Raw genomic sequence first — 16,455 nt, forward strand, 5'->3', positions numbered from 1 at the left:
CTGATGTGTTTTCTTTGAAATGTTTTCATTCATTAAAAAAGAAAAATTAACCTCCATGTTTTTCCTTTGTGTTTACAGGTCAGGTTTATTTTTCTTATCATAACAATATTACAAATCCATGCAAATAAAGAAAAGGTTTTACAGTGCAGTATAATAAATACATTCAAAGTTACGGCTGTGAAATGAACGGACGTATCAGTAGTTCACTGGGTTTTCTTCCAGTCTATAGTGCAGATGTTCCCCTCAGTTTAATCGTAGAAATCATAGGAATCATTCTGCGTAAGCAACAACAATTTACATTGAAATTATACTTTGGGCAGTCTTCTACCAAGCAGTTATATTTGTATCGAACATTTTGTACACAGGGACTAATCATTGTGCTTCACATAGATATGATACAATAAATATGATTCGAAATCAGTGCATGGTCACAAAGATATTAATAAAATAGAGAGTTATGAAGGGACATGAATTTAAAAGAAAATACAGAGTGCATGCAATGGAATAGAAACATAGTTAAAGTATAGTTTGCAACACTATAAATCATAAACTGCCGTAGATATTAGCTGTAAGCTCGAGACATAAAGTGCAAAAAGAAATGTTTTTAATCTTGATTTTTAAAAATGCGAAGTTTGGATCACATCTAAGATCTCCTGGCAGTTCCAGTTCTTGACTAAATTAACATCACATTAATGTTAAGTTGAGCAGTTTTTACAAGCTGGTTACATAAAGTTTTACATAACTATAGCGCATCATTTAATTATAATCCTATTTTGCCTTTTGCGTTCTCGCTTGACAGATGTTCAGTCATGTGTATGTTCATATTTATAACACAATTACATCTGTTTTTTATCATCCGAGTCTTTGTCCTCCCATCTAAGTCAGATTTTTCCAGTACACATGAACTAGTCTGGTTTATCGACAGCAGTTTTGACACATTATTGGACGGGTCCTGCGCACGTCGGGCCCTCGGAGCCCCTTTAGAAGCTGCATCATGTCGTCTCGGGATTCCCGCGCGTCTACGGCTTGGCGATGGCCGCCTGAATGACCTCGATGACCGCGCCGCAGGGCTGCAGGGGGTCGTACTCTGCAAAGACATGGCACACATTCTCCATGCCGGCCTCCACGCCCTTCGCCACGAAGCCAAACATCCTGTCAGTGGGAGGAGGGGGGTGGGGTGGGGGGGGAGAAGGGGGAGGGGGGGCGACAACAGATTAGATCTAAAGTAACGCAACAAAACAGGAACGTTTACATTGGAAGTATAAATTAGAGGAAGTGGAGGTTACCTTGCTGCAAAACTGGAACCTTTCATCCAACTGTGAGAGACAGAAAGACATTTAAGATTAGAAAAATACCAACTATAGACTGTAAAAAAAGCACAGCTGGAATTCATATCACTGCATTCACTTCAGGCCTCTCTTACTGAGTAATGCTCACTCGCTCTCAACACTCACAGGCTCACCTAAATGTGATCAGTTACACCTGCATTTTGTTATGTGGTGAGGTTTAAAGTATTTGCACCCAAAGCTCGGAAAACCTGAGGTGATTAATGTGCTCTACACTCACATGAAAGAGTGTTTTAACCTCAGTGCACTCAGTTTTGTTTTTTTGTTTTTTTTTGCGACAGTAATGTGTATCGTTCTCAAGCTGAATCCACATTGTAACACTCACAGTCGCTCGTCGGGATCCTCTCCGCTGTAGCTGAGCAGGTGAGCGGGGTAATGGCGTCGGAAGAAGGTCCTGCGAAGACAAAAGCGCTCTTAATGTTTTGCACGCAAACCACACCTCACCACCAAAAAACATCAAATCTCAGAATGCGTCTTCTCTTACTTCCTGTTGATATCTGTCAGCGTGACACCCTTTAGAGACGCTTTCAGGTTGACGATGGTGGGTGCAATGGAAGCCGAGGCCCTCCCGAGCGTCGAGGACACGGCCCTCTGCATCGCACAGGGGCCCGTCAGCATCTCGCAGGGGACGGTGTTCAGATACATGAAATTACAAGCTACGGAGAAGACAAAACATTGTGTTAGTTTGGTAATAAATAGAGGCTGAATGCACATAAATGTGACGTTGTCAATGTCAATTTTATTGAATTAAATGAAGCCCCCTATAGATCCTTCCTGGGTCTTTCATATATTAATGCACACTTAAGTTTCACATCTGCAGCTGGGTTTTTATTGGCATGAGTGAAGTGCTCAGGTCTTTTTCCTTCAGAATAGAACTATGATATGATCTAAAACATATTTCCCTCAATTCGCAGCAGGTTTGTTGTCATTTTTTATTTTATTGTTTTAAAAAAGGTGAGGAGAGTCAGAAATATGTGTGTGAGTGTGATGGAGTGTCTGTCTCCTCTTTTTTTGTAATACATGTAAAGACATAAAGAAGAAATATAACACTATAAAGTGAATAAAAAAAGTTTTTTTTTGTGTGTGTCTGTTTTTTTTTTTACTTTCCCTCCTTTTCTGCTCTTCCAACACATTCCTTCACAATATCAATCCTGTGGCTTTACAAACCATCGTAGCACCACATGTTGAGTAACATCCATATTACATCACCAGCAATGTTTTTGTCTTTTTGTCTGCCTTTATCAAATAAATAAATGAATACATTTAAAAGATGTATAGTGATTAGACCAACTATTTCTCTACATTTAAGGTAATGTTTGGTGTTAAGTTGTGTATATTTAGGATAGTTTTAGCAACTTGAAAAAAATCGGATATTTTTGTTTGTTCATTTGTCCACCTGAAGGTTGTTTGCTCAACTCCCTAAAGGGACAGCGGAGCACTTTCTCCAAAAGACTCCTCCAGCTCCGCTGTCACAAGGACAGATACAGGAGATCATTCCTGCCGACCGCAATAAGACTGTACAATAACTCACCTCTGGCAAAATCCATCACACAACAATAACACTGTTGTCTGTGTTTCTTGGTTGTTTGTATATAATAGATATATAGATATATACTCTACTGTATATACTGTGCATTTTATATTTAATATTTAACTTTTTTTTTTTTACTGCTATTTTATTGCTTTTTATTATTCTATTATTATCTTATTGCTTCCTGTATGCTGCTGTAGCGGAAAAAAAAAATTCCCCTTGGGGGTTAATAAAGTAACTACCTAACCTAACCTAACCTAACTTAACCTAACCTAACCTAACCTAACTTAACTTAACTTAACTTAACTTAACTTAACCTAACCTAACCTAACCTAACCTAACTTAACCTAACCTAACCTTAACCTAAAGGTCAGAAAGTAAGAAAGTACTTTTATTTTGAAAAACTCCAAAATGGCCCCCTCTGTTTCCTAAACAAAGATGGCGGCCCGCCGGCTGTCGGGACTATAAAACAGCGACGCGACGTCTTTTTTTTTTTTTTTTTTTTCGCAGTGGACGAAAACATTTTTAATCCAGACGGTCAGAAGAGTCTTTAAGGATTGTGGAAATACCCTCGAAACAACGGTACGTGTTTTTAAACGTTCTCCGTGTTTTATGTGTGTGTGCAAACGTTTTCTGCTCAGTTTAGCCTCCTGGAGTTTCTCGATGAAGCTAAACGAGAGCGAAACCTACAATTATTTGTCATTAAATTAGCTTTTAAGAAACGCAGCCTCAGTGTAAACACCGGTATTTAGAATAAATTGTATTTATTTCTCCTTGACAACTTTCTCGGAGGAGTCCCAAAATACTTAAAGCTAGTTTTATTTAGCTTCTGGGATTCAGTTAGCATTTTTTTTTTTTCTTCTTCCCACGTGACCAAAAAACAACATGTCCGACTTCAGAACAATAAGATATAAGAACATATAATTTAATATATAATATAATTAAACTACTCTGAAGAATTTGTTTGGATAAGTTTAAATGTCTTGTTCATTGTTTATTTGTGTCCTTTCACACAGTGTTATCAGCAGTTGTTGATAATCTTCTTTTTACGGTTGCAGTGTTCATTTATTTGCTCTTTACTGAAGAATTAAATGTCATGTAAAACTTTGCATTACACTTTAGATGCGGACAAACTTTGATGTGATTTATATATATTTTTTTGTGCTTTGACTCACCTGTTTTGCGCTTGTCCGCTGTTGGTGCTTTTTCGTTTGCCCTCTCGTCTGCTGCACTCAGATCTGTGTGGGCAAAAATAAGAGATGAGGTTGTTCATTTTTCTGTCTTTCCTTCTCAAACACCAAGTGGCGGTGAGGCGGTGAGAGGTTTTAGTCACCTTGCGAGCGGAGCAGTAATTTGCAGGGTAAAGCGTAAGTGGTAATGGTGTGCTGGTAGACCAGAGCAGACAGACTACCTGCAAAGACATTGAACAAAATCACAGCTGTTGGTTGAGCACTCATTCTGGAATAAATACATTTAAAACAAAAAAAACCACATCTCTGTGGGTGTGAGAATACAGGATTCATCCGCGGGTGTCCACCCACATCCGCAGAGGAACAGACATGACGGGCTTTGCTCATGTCGTCATCGGGGCCGGCGGGATGTCCGCTCAGACTGATGAGGCGAGGAAATTGTTCATTGGAAATTGTCGGAAAATTTATTATTTGACTCACCAAAGTAGGGTTCCTGAGAGGAGCCTTTGATGCGCACGCCCTTAGCTGATGACTCGATGAGGAAGTGTCTGATGACATCTGAGCTGCTGTCTCCTGTTTTGATACGAGGACAAATGTCAGGGAAGATCCTCTGCAGGATATAATAGTGATATGTAAAAAGAGTCGTGACAAAGAGGCCCTGGAAGTTGTTGCATTGCAGGGTTCCCAGCCTCACATGACAAAGGAGATAGTCCCAGAGGGCCCAGAGCACGACAGAGAACATCCAGGGATTGGAAATTGAGACGGTGGGAGAGGGTTACGAGTACCTGGATGTTCACCTCAACAGTGAAATAGACTAATAACACAGATGATCTGTACTTAAAAGGGCCGATGCTGCGATTTGTTTTGGAGTGTGCAGTCCCACGTTTACAATATTTTATGACAAGCCGTCTTCCATCTTGGACAACAGTTGTCATCCCTCGTGCGAGGCTGTGGGCTCGTCAGTGATGAACTCACCCTCGGTGTAAAAGGGAGTATTACTGCAGGCCCTTCATCCCTTCTGCAGTCAGACTTCACAACAATAATTTATTTAATGCTTGTTGTCTCTTTCATCATCAACCACCACTTAACATCACAGCTGCTCTATATGTAAAGTATGTATATATATATATATATATCTCATCACTGTCATATTTATTTATCTTTTTTTTTTTTGTTATTATTGTCTCATTCATCGTTAGAGAATTTTCAGTGAAATTCCAATATTTTTAATTAAGTTTTTTTAAGAGTATGTATTAACGCTTCTTTTGTTTTGTATATTTTAATGACTTATTCACTCCTTTTTTTACTGCTGCAATTTCCCCTGTTGGGTGTCAGTAAAGTCTCATTTCTTAACTTACCATTAAAAATGGTAGTAGACAATGTGTTGCAAAAACCTAATCCTGAAACTCACACAAAACAGATTGTGTTGCCCATTTTCATTACCAGTTTCATGAAGTCACGGAACTCATAAGAAAATATTTAACGTGTAAGCTTTCACACACTCAGCACGGTTGCGTATTTTTATGTGTAGTAATCTTATTTAAATTTGAATGCAAAGCTTTTGGCTTTTCTGGCTGTTTGGGTATATTTGTAGTTTGCAAATTGTTCGTGGAAGGCAGGAAAAGACAATATTTTGACTTCTCTGGACCAACGATAACTGCGTTTCTTCTCCTTGTTGATGGATAATTGAGTAGACACAACATACCGTGAGCCTGCGTGGTGAAAGGGTCTCAGCACAGTGCTCACATGTCTTTCATATCCTGCATTCCTTGACGGCTTGATCAACTAAACATCAGAATTGTTTCGTGAGTGTGGTCCATTTTCTTGCCTCTTTGATTTGCTTACAGCGCCATAAACAGCTGGTTTTCTTTTGTGTTTACACAAGGTGCACTGTGGGTGGAAAAAAATAACAGCACTGTCTGCTGCCGGGCCAAAGATAGCTGGATATCGTCAGACGTGTTCTTTCACATTGGCAGAGTTGGGTACGCTTTTCCCCTCTCTGCCTCTCGTGGCTCTTGTACAGACAAATGATGGCACCGTTGTTTGTCTGTTATTGTGGCTTTTAAAGGCCTCCTATTTCCTGCAACTTACCAAAAACCAGACTTTTTTTTTTATAGTGGCATGTGACTCAAAAGCACACATGCGGTTATGAGTGGAAGTTTACCTGGGTAGGCGGCAGCGGTAGTAAAGTCGGTGAAGGGTTGGTCCACCTTCATGGCCAAACCGAAACTGCCTCTGTAAGAGGTGCTGTCTCTCACCATGAACGTCCCAGCTTCCCTGTCCTTTAACAGAGCTTCAGCTAGAAGGAAAACATCGCAGAAAAAAACTTGAGATGGCTGACAATTCATGTTTATCTGGTGCTACGTACACAATTTAATACTGCAGATGTATTAGAACAAGAGGAGCCAATTTGTGGTGTTTGGCAACTAAATCTGTGATGTTATTGCCAACCGATGCTGACTAAAATGTGGTCAGTTGACTGTAAAAGTTAAACGCTTCAAGATAAACAGTTGGTGGCGCTAATTATACACTCGTGTGCCTTTAAACCACAGTAGCAGAAGAGGGCGTCACGATGGTGATGACATTAAAAGAGCGCCAGTCAAACCTCAAACGGTGGAAAACAATGTGGAAATATTGATGGAAACATGAGGTTTCTGTTCATTTAATTGCAGCTGTTTTTATACGTATCAATGAATTTTTTTTTTTAATGATTATGCAAAAATGACGATCGGTTGAAATAACAGTGGCCAGGCGGAGATCCTGAATGACGAAATAACTTGTGAGCTCGAATAAAGCCGTCTCACCTTCTGCTCTGCTGATGTGCGGGCGGAACCAAAACTTCGAGGTGTCCATGACAAATTTCATCGACGGCTTGCTGCCGTTAAAAAACGCTTGGACACCCGAGCTGGGCTTCGAGTTGGACACGGGGTAGTTCTGGATCAAGTCCATATCCAACCCGGGGAGCTGACCGTACAGATCCGGCTGCGGTGCACCGTTGACTAGCAGGATGGGAATATCGGACGGTGACCCGGGGAGTGAGGAGGGACTGCTCCATGCTCCTCTGCCGTTTGACTCCAGTAGGAATCCTCGCTTCGTCAGCGGGGGCTTGTCCGGGCTGTGCCCGCTATCAAACGGCCTCATCCTGGACCCGTCACTGAAGGAGCCAGGCGTGGATGTAGGGATGGACTCTGGGGAGTCGGCATCTTCACCGGCCAAAGACAGGTTGCTGTTGCACAGTAAAAAAGAAAAGCAAATGTTGCAAAATGTACAGACCATTTCTGTATATTTCTTTAGTCTGAATCGGTTAACGTTGACTGAACAGAAAAGGAAAAGCATTTCTCGCATCCTTTAAATTGTAGTTTTAGAATTGTAGTGTCTAAAATGCAGTTTTGCAGCACGTCTGCAAATGGCCGCATGGGGTCGGATGCACATTTTCCTCCTCGTTTAAAGGCGGGGTGTCGCTTTAATCGTTACCTGCCGAGGATGTAGCTGGTGTCCGAGCAGTCGGAGGTGGAGAGGAGCGAGATGGTGCTGTTCCTGTTGGGGTTGGACAGGCGGAGGGAACCTAGGGAGCAGCCTCCGTCGTGCTTCGGCGAGGGGTTTCGCCGGTGCACGCTCCCGCAGGGCAGCGGAGGCCGGTTGGACGTCGGGGAGCTGGAGAACACCAGCGAGCCGTTAGGGCTGCAGCAGAGGCGGCTTTGCGCCGGGATGGGTATACTGGGGGACACGGACAGCACCGCCGTGGGCGACGACCTGGGAGAACATCTTGTGGGGACCAGCACGCAGTCGGAGGCTTCGTCGTCTGAGCACAAAGGGACAGAGAGCAAAAATTTTAAATATCATGAACCGTGTGGCACCGATGAACTCGGCGAAAAACAACCCCTGCATGTTCCGAGATGTCTGCGACTTTGTGCTTTGTTTTTGTTTTTTATGCCGGCGAAATGGGTTTGGCCTCCGTATGTGAACACGCAGGTACTAAAATGCACCTCGAAGAAGACATTCACAGCTGTCCTGCAGGTACCTGCCTGCACAGAACGGGAGATTCCCCCCCCAAACTGAAACGATTCGACTGGTGGTTTTTGTTTCTTTTGCTAGGATACCAGAGAGGCGTCTCGGCTTGTTCGTGGCTGTGTTGATTGGCACCGAGACAGTTTATGCCTTCAGGAAAACACCGAAGCCTTCAGTCAGCGTGTGATTCCAGACGGGAGGCTTCTGCAACTGAAGTTACATCAGGATGACGAACGCTCGTACGGATCGACGAGAACTGGACCGAATGCAGGGACGTCGCCCGCGAGTGGATTTACAACAGGACACGCTGTTGTGGAAATGAAAAGCTCTTCAACACGGCGCACGATTCCACTTTTTCTTTTTTTTCTTTATTTTACCCGAGAGTTGTCTGATTTCTCATCACTGCTGCTTGATTTCCTTCAAATCTTTTCATCTCGACAAGTCACGACCCCTCAGTTTCATAAACACCAAGACCAACATCTTGCAAGAGAAGCCGAGCAACAGGAAATCCTACACACTGTGTACACACTTTGTGATGAGTGTGAAGACACGGCCCGCCGGTACCACCCCGATGACTTGCTGAGCTCTTCTGTCTGCAGTCAAACACGTGCAGGGTGTGGCAGCAGCAGGTCTGGGCAGTAATCTCCAAGCAGCCGATTACCATATGATTCGAAGTATTAACGGTATCTAAAGAAAAAAGGGTGGATAGATTTCCAAAGCCCCAGGCAACCTTTAATGTTTGTTTAGCATGGCGAGTGTGACTTTGTTTTTTACTGTGTCACACCCTTGGAGTTTGAAGGCTGACTTTTGTTAAATTTGTGCTTTTAAAGGTCCCAAATTTGACATATCTTTTACATTTTTCATTTTTTTTTGTGTGGATTTAAGTCCTAAAAAAAAAAGAAGAAAAAAAAAGCTGCTTTTTTGAGCTCTACCAAGAACAGTCTTGTGGTCGGACCAAAGATTCACGACAGGACAAAACTGTTTTGGTTTAAGTTGCGGGAAAAGACTCCTCTAAACGACTAGAAAATGACGGGGGACAACTTCTGTCTCGAGTTTACGGCATAAATATGCACAGACCGCTTGGTATGATGTCGTTCAGCTCTCTGCTGTTTTAAAATGTCTTCTTTTTTTTAATTTTTTTATCACGACTAAAAAAAATGCAACTGTTGCAAGTAACTCACTATCACAGTCCCCATTCATGTTTTAAGACGCTGATATTTCTGTCCGGCAACGAAAAAAAGCCTGAAAAGCCGGCAGTTAAAAAAGAAAACACAGACATCACAGTTTGTGTGAGTTTGTGACATCACAATCTCGCAAAAGTCCAAATGCCACAGTTGCGTGGACTGAATGTTTTGAGACTCTCACAGTGTTTATGTAGCATCTAAACCTGCTTTATAACCCCCCCCCCCCTCCCAAAAAAAAAAAAAAAGACATCTGAATTTATACAATATTGCGGTATAATAAAGAGATGCATGTTTTTGGATAGTGTGGAATTAAAACTAGGCTTCCATAGAGCGGCTTTACAGTCATACCGTACCTGAGGGGGTGCTGGCACACGACGGACTTTTGTTGAGCGGGATGGGCTCAAATGTCGGGTCCAGTTCCAGGATGAGCTGGTTGAGATTTTCCAGGGAAATGTCGAGTTCGAGGTCGTCATGGTGACTGTTGGTCTCCGGCGCCGAGCCCATGCGGATGGTCTGACCCACTCTCAGAACGTGAGTGGGGATCGTGTGGGACATGCCTTCGGCTGCAGGCATCATGTTAAGCTCGCGGTTTTCTGGGACGAGCAGAGACGGGCGGACAAAGGACAGAGACAGACAGAGAGAGAGAGAGAGAGAGAGATCGGTTTCATTCACTCTGCGTTGAAATAACAGCCTCGCTTTTGTCCCGTCTGCAATCAAAAACCCATCGCAGGCTCTTCTTCACAGGTTCTTAGTGCGTTTTAGCCGATGGCGTTCTCCGTACTGAAACGCCCACCTTAAGTTTGTCTTTTTTGGCTTTTGGTAAATGCTTTTAGTTTGAATTTGCAGCTGCCAAATTTTGATGAGCATGAATGGAAGCTTTTTTTGTCCTTGCCATCCCACAGCGTTGTTTTCAAGCCACCAACAGCGATGACGTCACAGTTGTTTTGTAACGGGCCGTTGTCAAGCTTCGAGTTTAGAATTTGTCCGTCGCCGTTTCGCTATTTTTTTTTTTTGGAGCCAGACGTGACCATATTTGGACGTGCTGGGCTCAATCTAATCGGGAATCCGAGGACAATATATAGCGGACCTATAGCGGAAACCTGACTGCGCCACTGGCCTGTCGATCAAACGAACCCCCGAAACGTGGCTTTTTATTTATTTATTTATTTTTTTTTTTTTTAAGCCTAACATCTGATTAACGATCGGATTATTTTTCAGATGAAAACTAATAAGAAGGAGTGACCTTAGCAAACAACACCGAAATGTATTGACTTTGTATTTCACGAGAGAAGTTGACGTCCACTTTTATACACGGCCTGTTGTCGTTTTACATGCGGTGAGTTCACCGCTGTGAACTCGGTGCCAGAATACTGACGCTCACCGCTGTGATTCAGAAAGCAAACGGTATTTAATTTTTTCCTCCAGTGTATAAATCAGTATATTCCGACCTCAGTCTTCCAACATGTTTCTCAATCCGCGTTTCAAACCTCTCGATGATTGATGACTCTGGCTGAGTAAACGCTGCATGTCAGCTGCTCGTGAAGGCCGTGCGATAACGTAACGTGGGCGAGGATCAGCTCACGCTGAGCCTCCTCCGCCGTGTCCCAGACAGGGCGTGGTGCTCGGTGAGTCACCCAGGTGACGGCCCGTTACCGTGACTACGACAGTGTTTTCCTACAACAAACACAACTTTAGGAGTGAGAGCAGCATTTTGGGGAGTAAACGAAAGAAAACAGGAAAAATTCAGATTAATGATCATATTTTTCTACTTGCGAGAGGTTTTCACAAAAGTACGATTGGCGCGCGAGCTGACGTGCAACTTTCAGGTCATGCAGTGATTTTTTTTTTTTTCATATTTCAGAAAATAATGATTATCGGTATTTGCTTTTGGCCCTGCAACGAGTTTTACAGCTGATAGTAAACATGAAGGAACATGCAATCTCATAAAAAATACATCCTTGTTGCTGATACTTTGACTGATCGTGCACATTTTACTGCAACCGGCGTGCTGTTTGTAATACGTGTATATAAAGAGAAGTCATCTTACCTTTTATTCTCTTGTGTTTTGGGATTCTGTCGCCGTAATGCTGCCTCACTCACACCGTTCACTGATTTACTTTTCGTGTGCCACATGCTTTTATTAATCAAATCCCAACCCTTTTCCCAGGGAGCCAATCAGCAGCAAGGATCACCAACCCCTGCAGCTCCGACTGATGATGTCACATTAGTGTGTGTGACTCCAGGGCTATTTTTGTTTTTTTTTCTTTGTGGTTTGACTTTACACAACTAAACTGTACTTGGCTGCGCACATTTACAGATAACAGTTTCTACATCAGTACGATGAATTATTAAAAAATTTTCTTATAAAGTGACTCGCTCTACTTCCCCACTATAGCCGAGGAGTGGGGAAATATGTTTTAAAATGAGCACAGTCAGCTGTACAACAATTACACACCCATTAGTCTGACTGTCCCCTTGACACATCATCACTTTTAATTCTGCAACTGAAGCTGTACACTTCAATCGAAGTGGCTCGCCCATGTTATTGCGAACAATCCCTTTTTTTTTTTCTTTTTTTTTTTCTGTTGCGCAATCTCATCAATTACAAGTGGCTTCTGAAAAAGTTGGCTAGAGGGAGCTGAAGGCAGTGAACAGGAATGCAGTCAGAGTTTTGGCAAGTTTCTGTCCGGTTAGCAGTGCGGCACGGAGACGGCTCTCCTGAGGTGTCCTGCTTGGTCGGGGTGAAATAGTTCCTCTAGATTTTTAGGCTTCGTTCACACGGTTTAATCGCATTCGTTTTTTCAGGTCAGATGTTTGGGACAGACTGACGTAGATGCGTCCGTAGAGATATGACTGGAATCCCATTTCAAACCACCTCCAGATGTTGTTTGGATCCGATTTGCAAAAATCATATTTCATGTGGTTTTTTTTTTTTCTGTCCAGACTTTAAAACATCGATCTATAATAAAATTTGGATATGACAAGAAATGGATTTTGGCTGGCAATCTGAACAAGGCTCAAGAGTACATTTCGACTCCAGTTTCACGTGGAAAATTAATTTATCACCGGGATTATGTCCAAAAACTTCATAACAAATGTGAAGACCAATTTCCCCAAACTTGATTTAGTATTTCATAATTCTGAATTGTTTATCTTGGTTAACCAAGATGGTTGCTTGGTTACTTACCCAGTATACAAAAAGCTAGTTCCCAAAACGAATTACTTATTTTTTTTTTTTTCAATCAACATTAATTCTTGTTTTTATGCTGATATAATCAGTACATCTGAAGTGTGTTTCAGTCAATTTAATCTTTTTTTTATATCGTACAATATTGCAAATAACACAATGCAGAAAAGAACAAATAAACATTTCCGAAGAGTTCAATGTTTGTATATGTTTGATTAACAGACAGTAGAACACCAAGAAGTCGTCGAAATACTGTACATATGCAAAAAAAAAAAAAAAAAACCCAAAGTTTCCATTTAATGAGTAAAAACAAAGAGACAAAAATGGCAAAACCACCCAACTTTCCGTGTATGTGATGACCTCGGCTATGTACATATGAAATGTGTCCTTTATCTGAGACGTACGTCCGGCGTGTGGTCCGGGAGGACGGATCGTCCACGCTGAACTGGCTCTACGGGGAGAACGTGGTGGTGGTCTCAGTGTCGGTGGCCGCCGAGCTCCTCCTCCTGCCGCAGGTGTACTTGAAGAACCTCTGCTGACTCAGGCAGCCCAAGTCCTTCAGCAGCTTCATGAGGTCGTGGCGAAACTTCACGCCGATGAAGCCGTAGACGAAGGGGTTCAGGCAGCACCTCAAGAAGGCCACGCACTGGGTGATGTCGGTGGCGTACAGGAGATTGTTCTCGTAGCTGCAGTCCTCGGTTCCTCCTTTCGCGGTGACAATCGTGGTCCAAAACAGGACCACGTTGTACGGCATCTGGCAGACCAGGAAGACGGCGACCACGGCAAGGATGACCTTGATGGCCTTGTTCCGCTCGAAGCCGCGAGCCTGGCAGAGGGTGTAGCCGATGCTGCTGTAACAGAAGGTCATGATGAGGAGGGGGACGATGAACGCCAAGACGATCTGGCTCACCTGGATGCCGACCCGGAGCGGGTCCGAAGAGCTGGAAAAGGGCGTGCAGGTGTTGTTGTTTAAGTTGGTGTACACCATTTCCGGTATGGAAAAGACCAGCGCCATCACCCAGATGACGGCGGACGACACCTTGCTGACGAACACCGCTTCGGAGCGGTGGCGGTGAGCGGAGATGGCTTTGGAGATGGCGAAGTAGCGGTCCACGCTGATGAAGGAGAGCAGGAACATGCTGCTGTAGAAGCTGACTTTGTAAACCGTGTGGATGGCCTTGCACAGCATCAGGCCCAGCATCCACTTCGCCATGGAGTTGGCCGCCCAGAAGGGGAGCGACAGGGCGAGGAGCAGGTCGGCGAAGGACAAGTTGAGCAGGTAAACGTCCGTCATGGTCCTGAGCCGCTTGAAGTGGAAGACGGTGAGGATGACCAGCAGGTTTCCCGCCAGCCCCAGCAGGCAGATGATGGTGTAGAAGGTCGACATGAACCAGAGGCGGAACTGGCGGTTGGGTTCTTTCAAGCACAGTTCGGGAAAGCCGTCGTAATCGAAGCTGGAGAAGTTATAGGCGTAATCCGAGTAGTTCATGATGGTCACATTTTCTGCATCTTTCTCCAAGACGATCATGACTGTAATCAGAAGCGGATAAAAGCGAGCACTTTAAATATGGGTTTGCATGATTAGCAAATCATTGCATTCTCCTTTTATTGACATTTTTAACGGGGTTGTACAAAGTTGTAGATCTGAGAACCGACTCTCCAGGATTGTGTCAATGGCAAGCAAAGTAGTTGGTAAAGCCCCGAAACCACCTGACCTAAGCAGTATCCTGCCATCCTCTCTTTGGGCTCTAGGAGGCGCTACCGGGTCTCGTTGGCAACTAAAAATTTTAATTTTAGAAGTCCTTCATCTGAACTGTAATCAGGTGGCTGTTTTACTATGTGCTCATTTTTAAAAAAATTATTATTATAATTATTATTATTTTTTTTTTTATATGATTGGTGAGACTTCCTGTCTGGCTGGTGGAAAATGTGCTCATTGAAAAAGGGACTCAGTTCCTTATTCTTTATAAAACAAGCTCAGCTGTAGTAATGAGTCATAAAGCATGCAGTCACCGACTGCCTCCTTACAAATATAATTTATTACATGTCGGCATAGGCTGCACTATCAGGCAGAGAACTTTTATCGATCGTGTTTGTTCGATCTCACTTACAATTGTTTAACAGTGTTTAAAATGCCGCCATTGCTATTATTCTGGTTTTCAGCGGCGATTGTGGTCGGTAGAGTTGAGTTACTTCAAATACATCGTTGGCTGATAAATGTCTTGAGACACGTTGGTTTAAAAATACACGCGGAGCACCTCACAGGACACGTCTGCGTGGCCACGGCATGCGCCGTCCCCGGTGTCTGACTTTCAGTCTTTAAAAGACGAGACACTTTTGACAAACACTGTAATGAAATAATCTCACTTCCATGTGAATTTTAAACGTGCAGTAATAGGAGTATTGGACCGTGTTATCCCTCTCTAGTAGACACACTGCTTTTTTTTTTTTTTTTTTAAACAACAACAACAAAAATTACATTAAAATTTTTGTTAAGCACAATAATTTTTTTTAATGTTCTTTTAAATTGTGCTTTCATTCACCACATCACAAACATCCTCCTTTTAAAGGCATCTTTGTTAAAACCTGATAAGTTACTTACCGTTGACAGCTGTCATGTTGCCTCCGAGGAGTTCACTGCAGGTAAAGCCACCGAGCTCAGATGAGATGAATGCCAGCGTTTGATGGTGATTTCCCTTTGTTGAAATGAAGGGGAAAAAAAACTCACCGAAACCCTTTTTGTTCCTTGGCCCTCGAACATCACGTGACGAACTCGGAGCGCCACAAACTCAAACTTAAATAAAAGAAATACGGATTAAAAAAAAAAAAAAAATTACTTCTTTCAATTACTTCTGCGTAGAATACACCACGCAATTAAAATATGTACATTAGATCAGTTCAGACTCCGGTGGTGTCCGACGTTACATGTTTGTGTTTGAACTCAAGAAAGATACAGACTGACCACTAAGTTGAAAAAATACATAAACACATAACCGCTTCCTGTTGTTAGTTTCAAATTCCTTTATTATCCGTCTCTGTTTTGAAGGATTATGGCATTCCCTCTATGCACAAGCAAATATACAGCAGGTTTTTTTTTTTTTAGTCTTTTTTTTAAAGATGTTATTTATGAAAGTTTTGGTGGTTTTGATCAGTTTTCAGTTGTTGTTAAACACCATGAATCATGTTTCCATGAAAGTGGACAAACTGAGAAGTAGCATCGAGCATGCAAATGAGCTATTTCAGGGAAAACTGGTCTTCGATAGTGTCGCTACGATCGATCGAAGCGTCACAGACTTTAAAATATATATACGGCTTTTAGTGGAAGGTTTTGTTCTTACTGTGAGTTGTTCACTTGCTGTGTGGTTTTTTTTTTTTTTGTGCTGCTACACCACTCAGTCGTTGTTGGCCTGGACGGCAGACGAGGACCTCTGCAGAGCTAACCAAAACCCTCCCTCCCCCTCGCCCTCCCCCTCCCCTTCTTATCTCCCCTGTCTTCATAGAGCTCTGCAGTCTCCTGCACACCTGTATCTCTGTGGTTGCGGTTTTGGTACTTTCACTTGAAGGCAGCGCCAACCGCACAGGCACAAAAAAAAAAAAAAAAATTATCGGTCTTAGTGCAAAGGCACTTCTTTCACTTTACAACTAAAGCACTATCAAAAATGTGATCATCACACCTCCATCTGAGGCAATCCAAAAAAAAAAAAAAAAAAAAAAAAGCAGACAGACGCAGTTAAAAAAAAAAAACTCATCTGGTCTGGTGACGTTCCTCCTGAAACCTGAAGCTGATGTTTGCTGCACGCTCGGGAGGAGCGCTGCTAGTTCTGCACTCAAAACAGGAAATCAGAACAATTCCCTCTCATCTTACCCACTTCCCCTTACCTGTACTGTGCAAAAGGACAAACATGCTGTGCGCGAGCACCCTGTACGCCGCAAACGTGGAGGTTTGATGTGCGACGAACGGTTCTTGCAGCGACCTGTCACTTCGTGCACGTTTGTGTGCCTTAAAGGC

At 42.9% G+C, this 16,455-nt stretch overlaps 2 protein-coding genes across 2 annotated transcripts; both read right to left on the reverse strand.

Annotated features, from left to right (window-relative positions):
* Positions 1-57: 57 nt before the first annotated feature.
* On the reverse strand, positions 58-11,430 carry LOC138208879 (tensin-4-like). Its single transcript, XM_069167086.1, has 12 exons — positions 11,307-11,430; positions 9,613-9,852; positions 7,542-7,869; positions 6,872-7,293; positions 6,232-6,366; positions 4,548-4,640; positions 4,211-4,288; positions 4,053-4,115; positions 1,831-2,002; positions 1,672-1,740; positions 1,287-1,316; positions 58-1,152 (listed from the first exon to the last, which is right to left on the reverse strand). The coding sequence occupies exons 2-12, from the start codon at positions 9,833-9,835 to the stop codon at positions 1,020-1,022; spliced, it is 1,746 nt and encodes a 581-aa protein (XP_069023187.1). The 5' UTR covers positions 9,836-9,852; positions 11,307-11,430; the 3' UTR covers positions 58-1,019.
* A 1,119-nt stretch (positions 11,431-12,549) lies between these two features.
* Positions 12,550-15,186, reverse strand: ccr7 (chemokine (C-C motif) receptor 7). Its single transcript, XM_069167380.1, has 2 exons — positions 15,049-15,186; positions 12,550-13,976 (listed from the first exon to the last, which is right to left on the reverse strand). The coding sequence occupies exons 1-2, from the start codon at positions 15,062-15,064 to the stop codon at positions 12,898-12,900; spliced, it is 1,095 nt and encodes a 364-aa protein (XP_069023481.1). The 5' UTR covers positions 15,065-15,186; the 3' UTR covers positions 12,550-12,897.
* Between the last annotated feature and the right edge of the window lie 1,269 nt (positions 15,187-16,455).

Source organism: Embiotoca jacksoni, unplaced genomic scaffold (assembly GCF_022577435.1).
Source record: "Embiotoca jacksoni isolate LCO1_2020_lvr unplaced genomic scaffold, fEmbJac1.0.p SCAF_4, whole genome shotgun sequence".
Taxonomy (NCBI): Eukaryota; Metazoa; Chordata; class Actinopteri; family Embiotocidae; genus Embiotoca; species Embiotoca jacksoni.

Bases quoted from the DNA above. Each gene is read 5' to 3' on its own strand.
- LOC138208879 (XM_069167086.1), bottom strand. From the start codon at position 9,835: ATGATGCCTGCAGCCGAAGGCATGTCCCACACGATCCCCACTCACGTT. The intron at 7,870-9,612 runs GTACGGTATGAC...CTTTGTGCTCAG, and splicing joins GTGTGCCAGCACCCCCTCAG to ACGACGAAGCCTCCGACTGC. The intron at 7,294-7,541 runs GTAACGATTAAA...ACTGTGCAACAG, and splicing joins ACCAGCTACATCCTCGGCAG to CAACCTGTCTTTGGCCGGTG.